Source organism: Panthera pardus, unplaced genomic scaffold, assembly GCF_024362965.1.
Source record: "Panthera pardus isolate Hobbes unplaced genomic scaffold, ASM2436296v1 HiC_scaffold_2, whole genome shotgun sequence".
Classification (NCBI taxonomy): Eukaryota; Metazoa; Chordata; class Mammalia; order Carnivora; family Felidae; genus Panthera; species Panthera pardus.
The window spans coordinates 11,381,657-11,403,701 of record NW_026526765.1 but is presented as its reverse complement, the minus strand read 5'-3'; the positions used below and the strand labels follow the sequence as shown (position 1 = coordinate 11,403,701).

General features: G+C 41.3%; 1 protein-coding gene across 1 annotated transcript; it reads right to left on the bottom strand.

Moving 5' to 3' along the window:
• Positions 1-4,476: 4,476 nt before the first annotated feature.
• On the bottom strand, positions 4,477-19,003 carry LOC128778370 (cofilin-1-like). Its single transcript, XM_053907658.1, is given in 3 exon segments — positions 4,477-4,641; positions 18,381-18,845; positions 18,848-19,003. Coding segments are annotated over 3 exon segments (786 nt in total).
• Between the last annotated feature and the right edge of the window lie 3,042 nt (positions 19,004-22,045).

The window sequence follows — 22,045 nt, the reverse complement described above, 5'->3', positions numbered from 1 at the left end:
CATGGCCCGCAAGCCAGCCGTTTGCCAAGCGCTGTGCACACGCAAAGAGAGATCTCGGTTGCTTCCTGACCTCAAGCAGCCTAGAGTCTAGGCGTTGAAATTAGGTCGGTACCTATGCGACCATAATACAAAGCAGAAAGAGGTGTATCATCTGAAGTAAAACTAGGCAGCGAAAGGATTACTTTCAGCAGTGGACTAGGGCAAAGTTTAGTAGAAGATGGTCATGGTGAAGGTTATCTTGGCAATAAGAACGGACTAGAGGCGGGAGTGAGAGAAGCCAATGAGAGGTGATCAAAGTATATCTTTTTTTTTTTTTTATATTGTAATTCGCATTATTATGTGATTTTTACATTTATTTTTGAGAGAGTAAGACAAAGTGAGAGTGGGGGAGGGGCAGAGAGAGAGGGAGACACAGGATGGGAAGCAGGCTCCAGGCTCTGAGCTGTCAGCACAGAGCCCGACGCGGGGCTTGAACCCGCAGACCGCGAGATCATGACCTGAGCGAAGTCAGACCCTCGACCAACTGAGCCACCCAGGCGCCCCAAAGTATATCTTTTTAGATTTCTCTTCTTAAAGTAATCTCTGCGCCCTACCTGGAGCTTGAATTTATAACTACGAGATCAAAAGGTGCATGCTTCACTGACTGAGCCGGCCAGGTGCCACCCGCCCCAATTTTTGTATATCATATCTTCTATCAAATAGATACACTTTCATAATGTGACAATTTAGATGACTTTATGTGTATGAAATGATGTAGATAAAGAGATTGTGATATATGCATACAATGGAATATTATTCAGCTATAAAAAACCAAAATACTGGTTCATGCAACAGTATGAATGAATCTCCCAGACATTATTCTGGACAAAGAAACTGGACACAAAAGAGGGACAAGTGCATGATTCTGTTCATATGATACAATTCTAGATCAGGGGCACCTGGGTGGCTCAGTAGGTTGAGGATCTAACTTGGGCTCAGGTTGTGATCTTGAGCCCCGCATTGGGCTCTATGCTGACAACATAGAGCCTGCTTTGGACCCTCTGGCTCCCTCTCTCTCTGCCCCTTCCTCGCTTGTGCTCACGCTTTCTCTCTCTCTCAAAAATAAATAAACAAACATAAAAAAAAGAATTCTAGAACAGACAAAACAAATCTCTATTGATAAGTCAGATCAGTGGTTGAATGAGGTGTGGTGGTGGAGTGTTGACTGAATGTAAACGAGTAGGATGGAAGTTTTTGGGGAGATCTTCTGTATCTTAAATGGGGCATTGGTTACATAGATGAATTCAGAATTCATCCACTTCTGCTTAAATATCTAAATATTTCCACTTCAAATATAGATTGTATTTTATGCAAATTATTCCACAACAAAGTCTACTTAAAAATTAGAAAGTGGTAGGGCACCTGTCTGGCTCGATCAGAGGAGTGTGCAACTCTTGACCTCAGGATTGTGAGTTTGAGCCCCACGTGTAGAGATTATTTTAAAAAATAAATAAACTTAAAAAAATTAGGAAATTGTAAAGCGTAATAATTTATTATGGTCACCAAGCTACTTAATTTGTAATTGGTCATTTCTAAATTCTGTTAATGAGGCATTAAAAAGTAATTTACTTTAATAAAATAAATAAACCCACTTTAATAAAGAATTGTGCCTTTATTCAAAACAAAACAGAAAGACACATGGTGAATAGAGTGAGTCATTCTCACATATTTCCTGAAGGGGTAAAGAGATAAAAGGGAGTAAAGAGAATATTCAAAGAAACAATTCTCTAATCGAGAATTTTCCAGAACAGATGAAAGACATGAATCTAAAGAAAGCATAACATACACCAAGAATGGATAAGTAAAAATGTTTATCTCCATTCATAGATTTAATCTGCCACAGAAAAAAGAAGAACACTGGGGATTTTCGTGGAAATAAAACTGACAAACACAGAAGAATGAGACCCCTGAGTGATGATAAGGAGATAGACAAAGACTGATCAATGATTTCTCCAATCAAATCTCTCAAATGCTTCCTACATCCACTCAATTTTTCATTATTCTTGGTACTTTTACTTGAAAACCCGAATAGTCAGATTTTCTCCAGTCTCTAAAAAAAAAGTCACTTTTCCAAATGAAGCTAGCAAGAGGACTATGAAATTGTAAAGGGAGTTACCATGGGTCTGAAGGGCAGTTTGATATGCTATTTCAGTGAACATTGAAAGAAAATTCCTTGATTGGCAAAATTTCCCATAAAATCTTGCTTTTAGAAATGAGGATAGTAGAGGTTTTTTTGTTTTTTTGTTTTTTTTTTGGCCTTCAGTATTTGGGCAAGCTCCCTATAAACTAGGAAACATGTTATAAAAATGAAATTGAGGTAAAAGACCACAAGTAGATTGGAAGCTGCTTAAAATAGAGTGGGGAGCCTTGCCATGGGTTAGTGGTGATGGAAATCGTTTACTCTGGACATCTGATTTTATTATTCTGTAATCATTTACATGACTATCTGCCTAAGACATGCATTCGTACATGTCCCTCTCTTACATCCAGACTTAAGGAATAATTTTGTTTTCTATAAATAGATAAGAAGGGTGAGGAGACAGAGATGAAGAAAAAGAGAGCAATAAATTCAGGCACAAAGTATCTTCCTTTACCCCTGCTGTGTCCATATCCTTGTCCTTATTTGTCCTGCCAATGACAGAGAGCCTAGAGACCACAGGTTCGGTTATTAAACACATTCCTTACTGATGACTCCAGGAAGGGATTGTGGTTATGTCTAATCTGGGAGAAATGTGGTAATTTCCATTCATGTGTTCAAAAGCTCTACTGAGGTGCTTGCCTACCAAGGTCATTTAGCATTCTAAAAGGGAGTCACTGGCCCCCTTTTCTCAAAAACAATTAAGCTTCAGGGCATTACCTGCCTTTGAACATATCGATCTTTCCATAAAAGTGCATGCAGATCGTTTCTCTTCCCTGAAAATTGGATCATGTTCCTGGGCATGTGATGTGTACCCAAGGAAGAGGTTCTGAATCCTGTGTGAACAAGTTCACATAGACTCTATTCCATCACAGATCTCAAGTCAGTTTGATTTACTTCCTATTCAAGAATTCCACTTCCATAGCTCTGCAGTCGGTGGGGTCATTGTGAGAAATTTACATAAATATATTATGCCCCTGGTGGCAAGGAAGAAGTGAATAAACAGTAGGTTCTCTTAAGAACAAACCCTTGAAGAACTGTACTTGTCGTACTACTGTAGAAAGGTCCTTAAAAGTATTAGTACCTTGAACCAAATTTTGGAAAGCATCTTCTCACTGTTTTTCACCTTTTTGGTGTTTGGGTTTTTCAGTGACCAAATGCATTAGTGATTGTGACCAAATGTCTTCTTACATGCATTAAGTGAGTGTAATATTTTAATTCCTTTAATGATTTTTTTCACTGTATTTTTGAGGGTTTTTTTTTGTGGTTTCTTCTATTATGTGTGTGTGTGTGTGTGTGTGTGTGTGTATAACATACTTTACATAATTTTATGTATTTTAAAGAAACAAAGAGAAAGAAGGCAGTATATGTTTATAGTGTTTGTTATATTAACCTTCTTGTTTACCATTTCTGGTCCTCTTCATTTGTTCCTGGGGGTTAAAATTACCATCAAGTGTAATTTTCTTACTCCAATATAACTTTGCTCCCACCCACCTCCTTTGTAATATTATTGTCACAAATATTATATTTCTGTGTGGTATGAGCTCAACAAATACAATTATATACACATTACTTTATTATTTTATTTTATTTTATTTTTTAAAGTTTATTTATTTATTTTTGAGAGAGAGAGAGCACGCAGGTGGAGCAGAGAGAGGGAGAGAGAATCCAAAGCAGGCTCCGTGCTGTCAGCGCAGAGCCCCAACTTGGGACTCAGTCCAAAGAACCGTGAGATCGTGACCTGAGCTGAAATCAACCGACTGAGCCACCCAGGGCCCCTCCTTAAGGAGTTTGAAAACGAAACCAAACTGAAGTATGCTCCCTGTCTCATCATAAGGGAAGGAAGATAGCCACAGCCCAGGGCAGGAAGAGTCCCATCGGTATAGGGCAAGAGGTCTCAAGAGTGTCAGGTGTCGGGTTTTGGACCCCTGCAGAGCTCCCACTACCAGCCCCCACCTCTGCCCATGACTTGACTTATAAGGAGAAGAGACCTATCCAAGGTCACAAGGTGGGTTTCTTTCTGCCCTTTGGAGTTAGACCAGATGCCAACATCCTTGGGGGAGGAGGGGTGGGGGCCCCTTCTAGTCCCACCCCAGTGCTTATTACAGGGACATTGTCCTTGAGGCTGACACCACCAGACCTGGAACCTTTTCTGAGGTGGTGGGAGTTCAGGACCAGAGAACCAAGGGTAGGGGGAGTGTCAGAGGGGGCCCAGGGACCAAGCTCAATTTGGAGCTGGTGACCTCCCAATCTACCTGATTCCCAGGGCCCACAAACGTGTGGGGAATGACTGTTCAGCTTCAGAGGAGTTTATTGCTGGGACCTGGAGAGGAGCTGCTGGAATGGCTCCCCGAGGAGGTGACCAGTCTCCGGCCTCGGCCCGGCCAGGGCTGACACCGGTGTCTGTGGGTGGTGGCAGCACCGGGACGCAGGATGAGCACTGCTGCCTCCTGGAAGCTGGGTTGCTACAGGCAAGGGGAGCTGAGTGAGCAGCTGGGAAGGCCCACCCTCCCTCCCTAAGTGCCACGGGGTGGGGGGGGCTGCCAGTGCAACAGGGACAGCGCCACCCCCTGGACAGCCTGTGCACCCTCCCACATTATTTTAATTGCTTTCTAAATCAGTTAAGAGAAGAAAGGAGATGAAACATGCATTCACACCATCTTTAATTACCTAATTACCTTTACCTGTTTCGTGTGTGTGTGCATGTGTGTGTTTGAATTACCATCAGGCTTCACTTGCTTTCAGCCCAAGGCACTTCCTTTAGTATTTCTTGTAAGGTGGGTTGGCTAGCAACAGATTCTTTCGGTTTTTGTTTATCTAGGAGTGCCTTTCTTTTGTTTTCATTTTTGTAAGGTGGTGTTGCTGGTTTTACATATTTGGTTGACAGATTTTTTTTGTACAGTTCTTTGAATACATCCCCTTCTAGATTCCCTTGTTTTTCTAATAAGGAGTCGGTGGGTAATGTTATGGGGGTTTTCACACATGACAAGTTGTTTTCCAATGACTGCTTTTGAGATTTTTCTCTTTGCCTTCAACATTTTCTCTTTCAAAAAAAGTCTTCTCACATTTTTACATGATGTATCTAGGTGTGGATCTTGTTCTGTTTACCCTACTTAACATTGGTTGAACTTGGATGTGTAGGTTATTCTTTTTTAGAGCAAATATGGGAAGTTTTCAGTCATTATTTCTTCAGAAGGTTTTTCTGCTTCTTTCTCTCTTCTCCCCTTCTGATTCTCCAATTATATGTGTGTTGGTATCCCACATTTTTCTGAGGTTCTGCTCGTTTTCCATCATCTTTTTTCTGTTTCTCAGATTATATAATCTCTATTGATTTATCTTCAAATTCATAGATAATTTTTGTATGCCAGTTCAAAACTGCTGTAATAAATTTTTCATTTAAGTTATTGTGCTTCTCAACTCCAGAATCTGCATTTGTTTCTTTTTTAAAAAATAATTTCTTTTTTTAAAAGTTTATTTATTTTTGAGAGAGAGAGAGAGAGAGAGAGAGAGCGAGCACGCCAGCAGGGGAGGGGTAGAGAGAGAGGAAGACAGAGAGAATCCCAAACAGGCTCCATGCTGTCAGGGCAGAACTCAACTCAGGGCTCGGTCTCACAAACCCTGTGAGATAATGACCTGAGCCCAAATCAAGAGTTGGATGCTTAACCAACTAAGCCACCCAGGTGCCACCTATGATTTCTGTTTATTTTCTCTATTTGATCAGACATTATCATCATACCTCCCTTTACCTTTTTTTTTTTAAAGATTTTATTTTTAAGTAATTGCTACACCCAACATGGGGTTTGAAATTATAACCCCAAGATCAAGAGTTGTGTGCTCTACTGACTGAGCCAGTCGGGTGCCCCTCTTTACTTCTTTAACCACAGTTTTCTTTAGCTGTTCAAGGATATTTATAATGACCATTTCAAAGTCTTTCTCTGTTATGTATAACAGCTGGATCCAGGCAGTTTCTGTTGCCTGCTTTTTTTTTTTTTCTTGCGTGTGGGTCACACTTTTTGCTTCTTTGCATGTCTCAAATTTCTTGTGGAAAACTGGAAATTTTAGTCAATGTCTATTAGCAACTCTGGACATTGACTTCCTCCACCCCTAGGGCATGTTGCTGTTTGTTCGTTTATTTGCCTAGTATTGTGGCTGGACTTTTTTTTAGGGAAGTCTACTTTTCCTGCAGTGTGAGGATGGTGGTAGTTTTATCAGACTTCTACTTTTTTAAGTTTACTTATTTATTTTTGAGGGGCTTAGGAGGAGAGAGAGGGAGAAGAGAGAAAGAATCCCGAGCAGGCTCCATGCTGTCAGTGAAGAGCCTGACTTGGGGCCCAAACTCACGAACCGAACCATGAGATCATGACCTGAGCCGAAATCGAGAATCTGCGCCTAATCGCTTAACCAACTGAGCCACCCAGGCACCCCTATTAGAGCTCCCTTTGCCCTTCATTTTCCCTAATCTCAGTTGAGCTGTCTGCCCCTATTGGTATCACACCCAGATGTTAGGTTCTACTAATTGCCAGACTGATTACTGTATCTTTTTTTTTTTTTTTTTTTGACAATGCCTTGGGGGTCTGAACTGCTTTACAGGCTGATCCAACTAAATTCAGTCCTCTTTCCAGGGGAGGTTTTTTTTTTTTTTAATTAAAAAAAAAAATTTTTTTTAACGTTTATTTATTTTTGAGACGGAGAGAGACAGAGCATGAACCGGGGAGGGTCAGAGAGAGAGGGAGACACAGAATCTGAAACAGGCTCCAGGCTCTGAGCTGTCAGCACAGAGCCCAATGCGGGGCTCGAACTCACGGACCGCGAGATCATGACCTGAGCTGAAGTTGGACGCCCAACCGACTGAGCCACCCAGGCGCCCCTCCAGGGGAGGTTTTTGAGGCCAGTCTTGGAAGTCTGTTCGAACCCCAGGAATGCTCTATTAATTGTATCTTTCTGTGGTTTTCCCTGGGAAACTAGATGGCCTATGGTTTAGTTTTGAGAATGTCCTTAGGCTTTTACTTCCCCACATTCTGTTTCAAATAAAGTCAGTTCTTTTTGGGGAGAACTTCTGTTTTATAGCCTGCCTCTGCTCCTTAGCAAAATCTGAGCTGTGGCTCCAGAGCCCAAGGCAGGGACAACGGTGTGCTTCTCTGTGAGTGACACCTGTTTTAGGAGTAGGGTGCTGGGTGGGGGCAGGGGCCCCTGATCTTCACAGTTGGCCTTTCTTGGTGTGGATGCTCTGACCCATGAATGAACTGAGATGATGGCAATCAGAGCTCCTATGGTCTCAGCCTGTCACACCTGACGTAGATCCTTTGCCTTATGAGTGGGGCTTGATGGAAGAAGAAAGCCTCTGACCTCTCAACCATACTTGCTTGGAACTCAGCCTCCGTGATACAGACCTGAGGCTGGGATGAGAAATGCCTGTGGCATGTCCCTCCCAAGGAGACACCATAGCCATCCATTGGGAGCTCAGGGGAGACAGCCTCATTTTCTTGGCCACACCCACTTGTGCTAAACTGGATGGGTGGATGGGGGGAGCAGATTCTAGCTTAAGTCCCCTAGATTTTTGCTATTCTCACTAAAATTTACTATATTTTCCTGATACATGTTTCCTCATTTCCTTAGTACCTGTCCTTAGGACAATTTCTTGAAACTTTATTTTTTTAAATTATTTTTTTAATGTTTATTTATTCTTGGGGGAGGGGGTAGAGAGACAGAGAGACAGAGAGACACAGAATCCAAAGAAGCAGGCTCCAGGCTCTGAGCTGTCAGCACAGAACCTGATGAGGGGCTCAAACTCACCAACTGTGAGATCACGGCCTGAGCCAAAGTCGGATACTTAACTGACTGAGCCACCCAGGCGTCTCAATTTCTTGACACTTTAAGTGGTTTTATTTCTCAAAAAATTTTTTTGCCATTTATGGTTGTTGCACTGACAGGTGGGTACATGGAGTTCACTTGGCTATTCTGGAAGTAGTTTACCCAATTGCCTTCTTAGCGTAAAATTTGAAGATTGAAAAAACAACAGTTACATCTGCCTCTGTGGCATTAGTTCTATCACAAAATAATATTTGAGACTGTCTCAATATTTCATAGCCAAATTTTGCATTGATTTAGGTCCAATCATATTGCTTACAGCAATTATATACATAAAGATATAAAGAATTAAATCACAGTTGTGAGACAAGTGTAAATCCCAGGCTTACAGATTTATAAAGAGATTCCACGATGGCATCAGCAGTTGTAGATATTTTCACAAATTTCCTGGTTTCTGTTAAGGTAAACAATTTAAAGAGAAAGGGTAAGTTTTTCAGGATTATTAAGATGTCTGCTTTTCTATCATGATTTATTTATTACTCACTTCTTTTTTTTTTTAAGATTTTATTTATTTATTTTTAATGTAATCTCCACCCCCAATGTGGGGCTCAAATTCACAACCCTGAGATCAAGAGTCACCTGCTTTACCAACTGAGCCAGCCAGGCATCTCTCTTGTTCACTTCTAAAATAATTTCTAAAACTTTATTAAATGGTGAATAATAAGATGTTGTTTCAATTTTCATAAAGAATTAGATGCAACCAATTAAGAGCTGACTTCTGGTTGTTAGTTTGCCCAAACTAACCAAGTTATAAAATATTAACATATCTGGAAGCTCAGCTGCTTGCTTCTGTATGAAAATGAGCCTGTGATCATAGAAGTTTTCATGTAAGAATTAAGAAACAGAGAATGTAGAATTTTATGAACACTGCAGTCCAGGCCCTAGAAGATGCCAGTTGGAAATTTTGACAAGTGACCCTTAGGAACACCTTGGCTTCCTAACAAAGGCTGACCAATACTCTGATCCATTTCATGTGTAAAAGGTCATTTCTCCCATTGAGCAAGATCCTCTCTTCTTTTACTTTTCACTGACCAATAGTAGTCCTGTCTTCTGAAAAAATCTAGATCGGTTTTATCGCATTGTCTAAAGAAGAACATTGATGTAGATCTGAAATGCAATTTTGTGAAAATTCACAAATAAGCCCACTTAAGAGAAAACTATCGATTAGAAGCTTGCAGCCACAATTCACAGCATATCTGACAGAATGTGGTTTAAACAATGGGGCCTGATTAACAAGTGTTATGAAAACTCTGGAGATAAGTTGTTCCAGAAATGGTTAATCTAGCAGCTTCAAGACAGCTTCTCTTTTTCATGATTAGGCCTCCACATGCATCACTTCCTTACTAACTAAAATCAAAAAGCAGAGAATGGAAGGATCTTTTCATCCAGAACTTTTTATCCCACTAAGACTCTCAGCAGGGGTGCCTGGGTGGCTCAGTTGGCTGAGCATCAGACTCTTGATTTTGGCTCAGATCATGATCCCAGGGTCGTGGGATCAAGCCCCACATCAGGCTCCCTGCTGAGAGTGGAGCCTGCTTAGGATTCTCTCTCTTTCCCTCTCTCTCTCCCTCTGCTCCTGTCCCCTGCTCATGCTCTTTCTTAAAAAAAAAAAAAAAAAAAAAAAGACTCAGCAGAAGGTTCCCATTTTGTGTCAACAGCCAGGGCTGGGTCACCTTGAACCAATCACTGTCCCAGGTAAATAAGGATCCTGTGATTGACTAGGAGTTATGTCAATCAATACTACTCACCTGGGGTCAGGGCAAACTGTTGCCTCCGACTTGGACCAAATTGGGATTCTACTCTCAGAAACAAGAATGGTTGTTGGGTAGTCAACTCACAGTTTCTACAAAAATATCTTAGCCCAAACTTGAAAATTAAATCCTATGATAGAGTGATATGTTTTTTTTTCTCTAATATATCCTATGTGAAAGTGTGTTTTTATAAGATTTGAGATATATTTCATACACCATAAAATTCACCCATTTCAAGTATACAGTGGTTTTTAGTATATTCACAGCTGTGCAACCATCTTGACTTAATTTTAGAACATTTTCATCACCCTAAAAAGAAACCCTATGCATATTAGCTGTAATTCTCCACTCCTTCCCTCCTTCCTTAGCCCTGGGCATCTACTACCTCCTTTCTGTCTTTTTGGATTTGTCAACTTTGGACATTTCACATAAATGGAATCATATAATTTGTGATCATTTGTGACAGACTTCTTTCACTTAGCATAATGTTTTCAAGGTCCATTCATACTGTAACATGTGTCAGTACTTCCTTATTTTTTTATTGCCAAACAACATTCCATTTTAAGCAAGCTTACTTTTTTTTTTTTTTTTTTTTAGTTATCTTTAAACCTAACATGAGGCTGGAACTCACAAACCCAAGATCAAGAGTCACATGCTCTACCGACTGAGCCAGCCAGGTGCTCCCAAACTTATATTTTTTATCTATTCATCGGTAGATGAGCATTTACAACCACCTCTTGTCTGTTACGAATAATTCCGGTATAAGCATTTGTGAGCACACTTTTGTGTGAACATGTTTTCAATTCCCTTGGATATATACTTAGGAATGAAATTGCTGAATCATATGGTAACTCTATGTTTAGCATTTTGAGGGATCGCCAAACTATTTTGCAAGGCAGCTGCACAATTTTACATTCTTACCAGCAACGAATGAGGGTTCCAGTGTTGCCACATATTCATGAACACTTGTTATTGTCATCTTTTTCATTTTAGTCATCCCAGTGGGTGTGACACGGTATATCATCGTGGTCTGTTTGCATTTCCCTTATATCTAATGACATGGAGCATCTTTTCATGTACCTGTTGGCCATTCGTATATTCTCTGTGGAGGAATGTCTTATTCAAATCTTTGTCCATTTTTAAATTGGCTTATATGTCTTTTTATTGTTAATTTGTGAGAGTTCTTTGTGTATTCTGGATACAATCCCTTGTTAGATACATAATTTACGCACATTTTCTCCCATTCTGTAGGTGGTCTTTTCACTTTCCTGATTGTGCCCATTGAGGCACAAAAAGTTTTAATTTCGATGTAGTCCAATGTGTTTATTTTTCCTTTGTGTACTTTGGGTTGGTATTTAAGAAATCATGTGTAATCCCAGGTCACAAAGATTTACTTCTGTATCGCCTGTTAGGAATTTCATAGTTTGAGCTCTTACATTTAGGTCATGATTAATTTTGATTTAATTTTTGTGTGTAGTGTGAGATGGGGTACGACTTAATTTTTTTTTTTCATGTGAATATCCAGTTATCTCCGAACCATTTGTTAAATAAATCATGATTCTCCTGTTGAATTGTCTTGGAATCTTTGATGAAAACCACTTGAATATAAATGTAAGGCTTTATTACTGGACTTCATCTCTATTCCATTGATTCATAAGCCAACCCTCTTGCCACCACCACGGCGGCTTCATGACTAGCTTTGTTGTGAGCTTTCAACAGTTTGTGTGTCCTCCAACTTCGTACTTCTTTTTCAGAATTGTCTATTCAAGGTCCCTTGCGTTTCCACATGAATTTTATGATCAGTTTATCAATTTCTGGAAAAAAAATCCTCCTGGGATGTTGACAAGGATCGCATTGAATCTGTAGGTCGATTTGGGAAGTATCGCTGTCTTAACTATATTAAGTCTTCTCGATTCATGAACATAGGATGACTTTCCGTTATTTAGGTCTTTTACAATTTATCACAGCAACTTTCTGTAGTTTTCAGAATATAAATTTTGCATGTCATTTGTTAAATTTATTCCCAAGTATTCTATTTTTTATGCTGTGGTAAATAGAACTGTTTTCTTTATTGGGGTTGTCCCTTGCTGGTATACAAAAATACAGTTGATTTTTGTGTATTGATTTTGTATCCTGACACTTTGCCAAACTTGTTTATTAGTTCTAATCATTTTTTAGTGGATTCTGCTGGATTTTGTACATACAGGGTCATGTCATCTGCAAATAGACATTGTTTTACTTTTTCCTTTCCAATCTGGATGCCTTTTCTTTTTCTTGCCTAAGTGCTCTGGCTAGGACCTCTAGTTGAATGGAATACAAATGGTGAGGTTGGAGATCTTTGTCTCATTCTTGGTCTTAAGGGAAAAGCTTCCAGTATGTTTCCAATAAATATGATGCTAGCTGTGGGGTTTTCACAGATTCCCTTTTTGAGCTGGAGGAATTTCCCTTCTACTGTTTTCTAGTTTGGTTGCCAAAGTACTATTTAACTACCTTTTATAAAGTAAAGAAGTAAAATCAGTGTCCATTTTCAAAAATTTCCCTTCTTCCCTTACCCTCTCCCATTTTTCATTTACTCAGAAAATGCTTGATGGGCCTACCTTCAATAAAAGAGTAGTTGTAAGAAATTACTCAAGAAACCAGTTGTCTAATATCATCTTTCCCTCTCCTCTTCAGGCACCAGAATTTCTCTCTCCTTTCCCTTCTTCCTCGGGATGAGTTAGTAATAATGTACCTACTGTAGAGCTAGAAGAGGTATCATTGACTGAAGGAGATTGCATTAAAAAACCTTTGTCTAACTGATATAGAAACGACAGTTTCCAGTTAAGGAATTTCGGGCATCAGTCACGATCACTTAGGCTGCCACCTGCTCCGGTCGAAGAAAATAAACGGATACTTGATACGAAGTCATATTTAGCAAAATGGTAATACAGAAGCTCTTTCAGAGCTGCAGACAGTAATTCAGCCACTTCGATCTGACATTCCATTTCCGATCTGTTTATGTCAACTAGTTTTTGAAACCAACCTCTTGAACTCTGAGTTGGGGTGATGTTCGGTCTGGTAACTAAATAAACAGCAGCATAAACGAGGTGGGCAAGGCAGCTGTGTTGCCTCAGAGAGGTGCTTTATTTGTTGATGTCCAGCCTTCTTTCAAAAGGATTAATGCCATCTAAATTCAGTGATGAGGAAATTGGGAGGTTGGGAAATGGGAGCGTTAAAGACAGACCGTAGGTCTGTTTGGGGTGCGAACCCTGCCTGGGCTCCTGGAAGAGGTCGCCTCTCCCAGAATTAGCTTCTGCTACTCTGCCAGCCAGGGGATGTGGAAGGCGATAGCATCCCCTCAACTGGCCCAGATGAGGGAGGATGTTTGAACCTCTGGGTCACAGGGACAGTGGCTGCTCTCCGAAGTCCCACACATTGCTCCAGAGCCCTGAGGAGCAAAGATGGGAAGTAGAAGGCCTACACGGCCCATCCTCCAACCCTGTGCTCCTCCCTCACCCCAGGCATCTATGGGTATCTTAGGTTACAGATACAGATAAAACACTTCCAAGCCACTGCCTGCTAGAGCAAAGAGTGTGAGGGGATTCTAGGGGGAGAAAGCTGTGGAATCACGCTTTCCAAATGTGTGTTTGGGAGGTTAAGTGGACGAGATGTGGAGTAAGAGTGCTCAGTCCAGATCCTGGCTCTATCACGTAAGCCTGCTGCCTGCATAGACTAAGCGCTCAGAAAACAGTGCCTGTTCTTAGAATTGAGGTGGCCTCTTTAGAGAAGTGGAGTAGAATGTCTCACCACTTTTACATCCTAACTTGAAAGGAAAATAAACCTTAAAAATGTTAAGGAGAGAGGGGTGTCTGGGTGGCTAAGTTGGTTGAGCGTCCAACTCTTGATTTTGGCTCAGGTCATGATCACAGTTCGTGGTTCGAGCTCCCAGTCAGGCTCTGCGCTGACAGTGCGAGGCCTGCTTGACATTCTCTCTCTCACTCTCTCTCTCTCTGCCCCGACCCCACTTGTTCTCTCTCTCTCAAAAATAAATAAAATTAAAAATTAAAAAAGAAAGAAAGAACGAGAATCAATGGAACACCCTGCCTCTTCGAGCTTCCTCAGGCCTTTCCATGAGCAATGGTTTTGTTTCAGTCTTTCAAGCAGCACGGTCCTTTTACCAGCAAAAATGGCTGAAGAACAAATATTTTTCAAGAGAATATGAGGAGACTATGCCATCTACCACTAAAAGGAAAGGACATCTATTTAGTCACTTCCTGAAACTCGATTCTTGTGACATTAGCTCACATTTCGAATTGACTTTTTCATGTCAGTGGGAGACTTCTTTGCACTCCATTCTTTTACAGAGTTTGTTCTATTTCACATCCCCTTTGCTTCTCTCGTTAATGAGAATATGAAACAAAAAAGAGCATCTTTTGGGGCGCCTGGGTGGCTTAGTCGGTTAAGCCGCCGACTTCGGCTCAGGTCATGATCTCGCTGTCCGTGAGTTCAAGCCCCGCGTCGGGCTCTGTGCTGACAGCTCAGAGCCTGGAGCCTGTTTCAGATTCTGTGTCTCCCTCTCTCTGACCCTCCCCCGTTCATGCTCTGTCTCTCTCTGTCTCAAAAATAAATAAACGTTAAAAAAAAAAATTAAAAAAAAAAAAAAGAGCATCTTTCAGCTTTGTAGACAATACCACCACAGCTATCTTAAACTCCGGTTTCTGCAAATAAGCTGCCTTTTTTTTTTTAATAACAGGAAAGAAACAAATCAGTCTTTCGTATCAGAAAATAAGGTTGTGTTCTAGGGAGTTTGTCTTTGTGTGTGTTTATTCGGGGTTCTGGAGGAGACAAACTCTGGTTCTCATAGTATTATATTTCCCGTCCCACACATGTATGTGATAGCCTATGACTGAGCATTAACTTGCCATTTCCCCCTTTTTTGCTTTTTCCTCTCTCTCCTTTCCCTCCCCCCTTCCTCTCCATCTCATTTGAATGGATGCTGACAGCACTGTCCCAGAAGAATTAGCAGCGGCTATTTCTTTAACCAGAAATTATGACTCTGCCTACCTCAAAGTCAATCTGCTGGAAGACGCGGGCACTGTTGCATAACTGAATGACAGTCACAACGCGACTCTTGTGCTACCCGTCCAGAGACGTGTTGCATGGTTCGGTCTTGAGGTAAAAATGTAATTAACAAAAAAGAAAAAAGAAAATCACCTTTGCTAAAAAAAAAAAAAAATTCCTTTTTTACTGTAAGAGAATATGTTTTCAATATTTTGGTAAATATGTAGGAATATTTTTAGTAATTGAGGAAAACTAACAAACCCAGCATATCTTTAGGTTTAAGTGGGAAATTTGCTTTGGATCTGAAATTTAAGAACAGGTGTAATTTTGCAGTTTGGGTTTGAAGAAAGACTAAAACCAGAGGATCAAAACATCCGAAAAATCTATTCTCTGGTGTCTTAGGACACAGATGAGTAAAAATTCCTGGTAGAAAATCCACTCCAGTTTTTACAGAATTGATTTTTCCATCTGGCATTAGAGACTGGTGATTATTCAAACAATGCCTCCACTGCGTAGCACTTGAAATCTATGTTTATTGAATATTTCTGATGGTTATTAATGTTGAAAAATGGTAGTACCATTTAACCAAGCTGGTAAACAGGAAGGTTAATTAAATATGACATAATTTTCAATTAGGAAAAACAGAAAACACATTTGCAATTTTTGCTATAATCATTTTTTATTTTATGATCCAGAAAGTATCTTAGGTGTTCTCAGGGTCATGAATTATCATTATGAATAGCAAGCCTATTCCTATTTGGAAATGCTCCTTAATTTTTTTTTTAATGTTTATTTATTTTTGAGAGAGAGAGAGAGTGCGAGCGGGGGAAGGGCAGAGAGAGAGAGAGAGAGAGGGAGACACAGAATCCAAAGCAGGCTCTGGGTTCTGAGCTGTCAGCACAGATCCCAACGCGGGGCTAGAACTCACAAACCGTGAGATCATGACCTGAGCCGAAGTTGGAAGCTTAACCAACTGAGCCACCCGGGCGCCTCTGGAAATGCTCTTTAAATAGGAACGGTATGAGGCACCACAGCAACTTGGTTGAGTGTCTTGGCTCCAACTTTTATTATATGTGTGATGTCAGATACATTTGCTGTGTCAGTTACCTGTGGTGTTCTGTGACAAATGACCCTAAGACCCAGTGACATCCAATTACATACATCCATGGGTTTGCTTGGTGTAGGTTGATCTGGTCTGGGCTCGGGTGGGCCTGTCGTCAATCTGTGAATTAGTTTCAGGCCCGCTTCACATATGTCTCATCCTCCCTGGGCCTACCCAAGACATATTTTTCTCATAGTGATGGCAGAATCCCAGAAGTGCAAGCCCAACCATGCAATCCCATTTTAAATTTCTCCTTGTGTCTTATCTGTGAACATCCCTTTTCCCAGAATAATCCCCATGGTGCTAGCCCAACAAATATAGGATGGGGAAAATATAATTTGCTCACAGAGGTTGGGTGTGTATGTGTGAATATTCACTAAGTCGTGAGTAGGCATCTAATCTAACATATTATTTCGGCTTCCTAAATCTCTATTTTCCTCATCAGTAAAATTGGGACAATAAATTGAGTAATGGTCTTGGTATTCAGGCATGAAGCATTGTAACGTAGAGTACAGAGAGCAGAGAGGATGCCCACTAGGATTTCCTGAGATGCTGCTGTTGTCATCCTTAAAAGGAATATTGTAGACCCGTGGAATAACACAACAGGAAGAGATGTTCAAGCACCATTTAATAATCCCAAATGTGCAGAAGAGTGGCAAAAATGGTACAAAGAACTTGCCCTTCACCCAGATTCACTAGTTGTTAACATTTTGCCACATTTGCTTTTCCTGAACCATTTGAGAGTTAGTTGTAGACAACATAGGCTTTTATCCGTAAATGCTCCCCGTGCTATTTCCTCAGAACAAGAACAGTCTGTTACATAGCCACAGCACAAATATCAAATTCAGAAAACTTAACAATGATTCACTACTATTATCTACTATATAGTCCATATTCAAATCCCACCAATTGTTTCAGTAATTTTATGGCAATCCCTTTCTCCCCATCCCCTCTTCTCCAATTCAGAACCTGCTCCAAAATCACACAAGGCATTTAGTCTTCATAGTTTTTGTACTCACCTTTAATCTGAAAGAGTTATTCAACCTATCTCTCATGTCATTGCTTTTCAAAGACTGTAGGTCAATTATTTGGTGGACCGTCCCTTGTTTGTTTGTTTTTTCTTTCTTTCTTTCTGATGTTTTCTCATGATTGCATTAGGTTATGCATTTGGGGCGAGATATTTCATCAGTGCTATCGTGTTCTTCCCAGTGCATCACATCGGGAGACCCATGATGTCTGCTTGTTCCAAAATTGGTGATGTTAACATCGATCCTTTGATTAAGGTGGTGTCTGTCACTAGATTTCACTAGAAATCACTCTTTTCCCTTTGTAGTTTATACATGTGTTGTAAAATGCTTTGGGACAATGTAGATATCCTATTGTTCCTCATGTGTTCACCCTACTTTTTGCAGCCATTGATAATTCTTCCCTGAATCAGTCATTACTATAAAGGTTCAGAGAGGTTGATTTTCCAACTCCATTGTCTTTTCTACATTTATTAGTTGGCATTCTTCTCTGAAGAATCACTTTCCTTTCATCCCTATTTATTTTAGCAGTATGGACTTGTGGATTTTTATTCAATTCCATGGATTATAGGACACAATACATAATTTTTATTATACTTGATGTTCAAACTGTCCATATTTGGCCAGTTAGGAGCCCCTTCAAACTGGCTGCCATGTCTTTTTGATTACATTCTTACTTTTTGGCATAACAGTCGTTCCAGGGCTCATGTTGTACTTTTTTTTTTGCTCCAGTCCTGGAATTAGCCATTTCTCCAAGGAACCCTAGTTTAATATGTTCTTTTGCCTTCAGGCTGAGTCATATTAATTTAGATGAAAACTCAGACCATAAGCTCAATAATGCAGGTTTAATAACACGATCATGAGCACTCTGAGGAGCTGCATACTCAAACACATTTTACCGACTTTTACATAATAACTCCTAGCTGATGATACTATAAAATATCAGAATTTGGCAAATCGACTAATGCACAAAAATGGCATTCCTCATTAATGGGCCACATCAAGTACGTGTGTGTGTGTGTGTGTGTGTGTGTGTGTGTGTTTAACTGAAGGTCAATTACTGGTCCTGCTTCCATAAGTAGTTGTGACCAGGGACAGAGAAGAGGGGAACCAGCCGTCGCAAGGAGAGATCATTTCCACAACATTCCATTTATACACAGAACTAAATAGACAAGCGCAGAGTCACTACTGCCGTTAGAAGTTGGCAGAGTGGGAAAAGGAAGGAGAAGGTTGGGAATTGGGGTGTCATTAAAAAAATACAGGACCCCCCAAACTGGGGTGGCTGGGGAGAACTTGGTCCTGCTTCAACGCAAGTGGAATCACATCTAAAGCAGTTTGGGGAGGTCAGAACCATCAGGGATGGGGGGGGGGAGGAAGGTCCAGGGGGTGAGCGGGCTGTTTGTGGGTAAAGAGATTACCCTCCCCCTGCTGGGATCCGACACCCCCTCCAGTCTGGCAGGAAGGGTAAAGCCTGCAACCTCCAGTTGGTGGGTCTGGGGCTGCCAGATACTCCAGGCAGGGGGCTGCAGGGGGCTCGCATAAGGCTTGCCCTCCAAGGAGATGACAACACTGGCTCCCAGCTTCTCTGACAGGGTGCAGCGGTTCTTGACCTCCTCATACAACAAGTTTGCTTGTAATTCATGCTTGATGTCCGTCAGCTTCTTCTTGATGGCGTCCTTGGAGCTGACTGAGATCATTTTGCTCTTAAGTAGTGCAGGCTCCAGTGCACAGAAGATAAACACCGGGTCCTCCTTCTTGCTGTCCTTGGTCTCACGGGTTGTGTCATAGAGGGCATAGTGGCAGTAGTTGTGTGGCAGCATCTTGACAAAGGTGGCATGGCAGTCGTCCGTTGTCTGGCCCACATCGTCTGGCAAGGCTCTCCTTGCCCTCCTCGGGGCATGATGTTCTTCTTGTCCTTGCTAAGGCAGAAGCCTACCGCCTTCTTGTGCTTCCTCACCTCCTCTGGTGTGGAGGACTTACACAATTCCACGTCACTGGACACTTTGATGACGCCATCAGAGACCGCCACACCGGAGGCCATGTTTCCGGAAGTGAAAGGGAGATTGCAAAGAGAGTCAGAAAGGTACCTGCCGCTGCTGTCGCATTCAACTGCCACATCAAGTACATTTCAACATCATCCATTATAACAAAAGATGTGACCCACCGCTCCCACACGAAACAAGATAGATACATGCTATCGTATAACAGACATTGACTTCTGGAAAGTTTGTTTTTTCAGAAAGAAAACTGTAAATAAATGTGTTTGCCATTATCTGTGTATATTAAAGAGATTCCAAAGTCCCTGTCAATGATCTCTCTCTCTTTTTCAAAGTTTGTTTATTTTTTCAAAGTTTATTTATTTAGAGAGAGATTTGGAATCCCAAGCAGGCTCTGTACTGAGCTACCTAGGCACCCTGAGTTTGTTTATTTGTTTATTTATTTATTTAAGTAATCTGTACACCCAACATGGGACTCAACTCATGACCCGACCTCAAAAGTTGCATGCTTTTTTGACTGAGCCAACCAGGTGCCCCTATTTATCTCTTAGAAAAAGAAAAAAATTACAGTCAAGGGGCTCTTGGGCAGCTCAGTTGGTTAAACATTGGACTCTCGATTTTTGCTCAGGTCGTGATCTCATGGTTTGTGAATTTGAGCCCTGCATGAGGCTCTGAGCTGACAGCATGGAGTCTCCTTGGGATTCTCTCTCACCCTCTTTCTCTGCCCCTCCCTTCCCCCTCAAAATAAATAAACTTAAAAAAAGTCACAAGTACAGTGAAGAATCTGGACATTGTGCTGACTGTTCTTGAAGAGAAATATGTCATCTGTCTGAGTGTAACATTTAAACTTTAGTGAACATATTAGCATAAGTAGTTCATAGGTGTAGGTCAGCATTGATTAGGGACTCATGAGGCAGGCCTATTCTTTTAAACTTTCCGCTGATCAAAACGCTTTTTCGTCATGCAATCTACACAATCCAGTGGGTTAGTCATTTATGAATTGATTTTTTTTCTGCCTCCTTCTACTTGTCCTCTTTTCTAGTTTTCTGTTTACATTCCCATGGATGTCAAACATAGCACCCTCTCTTCATTTCACATTCCTGAGGATGCCAACTTTTCGAAGAGGCTGGGTTTCTTCAGGTTTCTGCAATGAGCAAAACACTTTGGGTAGCGGTACCCTCCTGTGTGACTCCATACCTATCCAGACAGTATAAGTGTTTGGATGGAACCAGGAAGCAGCAGCAGAGAATTCCAGCCCTGGCCCAGCGGAGGGGTGATCCACTGGCGTCATTCTACCAGCCTCCAGTGAGGGTGGGGTGGGGTGGGGACTTGAACTTGCTCTCAGGCAGGGGCAAGGGGAAGAGAGTGAGAGAGCGTGCATGCTTGCCCACAAAAGTCCCTACAACACCATCTCTTAGCGCAAAACTCCATGAGACCTCTCCTTAATGGTGAATCCTGGGCACTTTTTTAGTGCTTTGTCTGTAATTGTCATAATATGGGTGGTCTAATTTATGTTATTGGTATGTGTGTGCTTAACTGTCGGCTTTGCAAATTTCTTTGTAAGCACCTCGAGATCAGGGATGTCTCTAGCTGATCTTCACATACCTCATATGGTGAACAAGGAAAAGTGCTCAGTAAGTATTTGTTAACCTGAAATTTGATGATCTCTTTCATTCCCAAAATCCAATTATGCAACGTTTTCATCTAGAAGGTTTTTTTTTTCCCCCAATTATTTCTCTGACACAGGCAACACTTAGACCAATACTTTGGCAACATTTAAGTCCAATTTAGACCCTCATCACTCATGACAAATCACATTGTTTAAAAATGGTGATCAGATGGGGCGCCCGGGTGACTCAGTCATTAAGAGTCAGATTTTGGCTCAGGTCATGATCTCACAGTTCGTGGGTTCGAGCCCCACATGGGGCTCTGTGCAGACAGCTCAGAGCCTGGAGCCTGCTTTGGATTCTGTGTCTTCCTGTCTCTCTGCCCCTTTCCCGCTCACACTCTGTCTCTCCCTCTCTCAAAAACAAATAAACATTAAAAAAATAAAAAATAATAAAATGGTGATCAGGCACAGGAGTTTGTTTTAACAAGCTCCACCACTCAAGAGTGTCAAGATGGCAGCAGGGCTCCCCCTGTGTAGATGGGAGCCACCATTTACTGTTCATCTTCCACGTTGCAAGAGTGGGAAAGTTCCACAGAGATCCACAAACGCCACCTTTCAGAATTAGGTATCTCACTTATGGTTCTAGAAAAACAGCATATTTATTTATGTCTGTTTGATTGACTTCATTAAATCTTTAATCCCCAAAGCATAAGTGCTTAACATGATTGATCATTTACATGAATAATTAAAATAGGAATTGGAGCTTTTCTTTAAAAAGAAATAATAGTTGAGTATAAACTAGAAATATGAGTTCTGTTCTCTCACCTTATCACCCTTGAATCTGGGCCAGCTCTGGTACCAGGCTCTGGAGACTGACCGTCCTGTGGGGACAGTCAGCTCTGCCCAATTGTGTCATTTGGCCAATTCCATATCCTCTCTCTGCCTCTATTTCCTTATCTTTAAAATGGGCATTATAACCCTTCATCTAATCCCATGACATTGTTGTGAGGCTTAAATAAGTCAACATGTATTAAAAGCTCACCGAGGAGCTTGGCACAGGGCAAGCACCAGTGACTGAGCAATTCGGTGAGACTGTAAGGTGTCGGGTGAGCATATGTCCCATACACGTACGAGCGTGTGGGCCAAGGCTCTTTCAGGGGCATTGTGCTCTTTGGAGGCCATTTTCTTTCTTCTCCTAATACTAAAAGCAGCTGAAAGCTTTGCTGATTGTTGAGAGAGGGCTAAATGAGCCATTTGGGGCTTGGAAATATTTCCGGGCTGAGGTTACAGGTTGATGGAATGGAGTTCCCTCCCCTTGGGTCCCTACGACTCTAGGATTCTTGGAGGATCCAGCTGCTACCCCAGTGAGGGGCAAGCTGCCTTCTGAGAGGACACAGAAGTGAGGGGAGCCAGGCCCAGGGATATTTGGATCAGGGGACTCATGAAGAAGAAAGCCACTGGGAGGACAGTAAGGAGG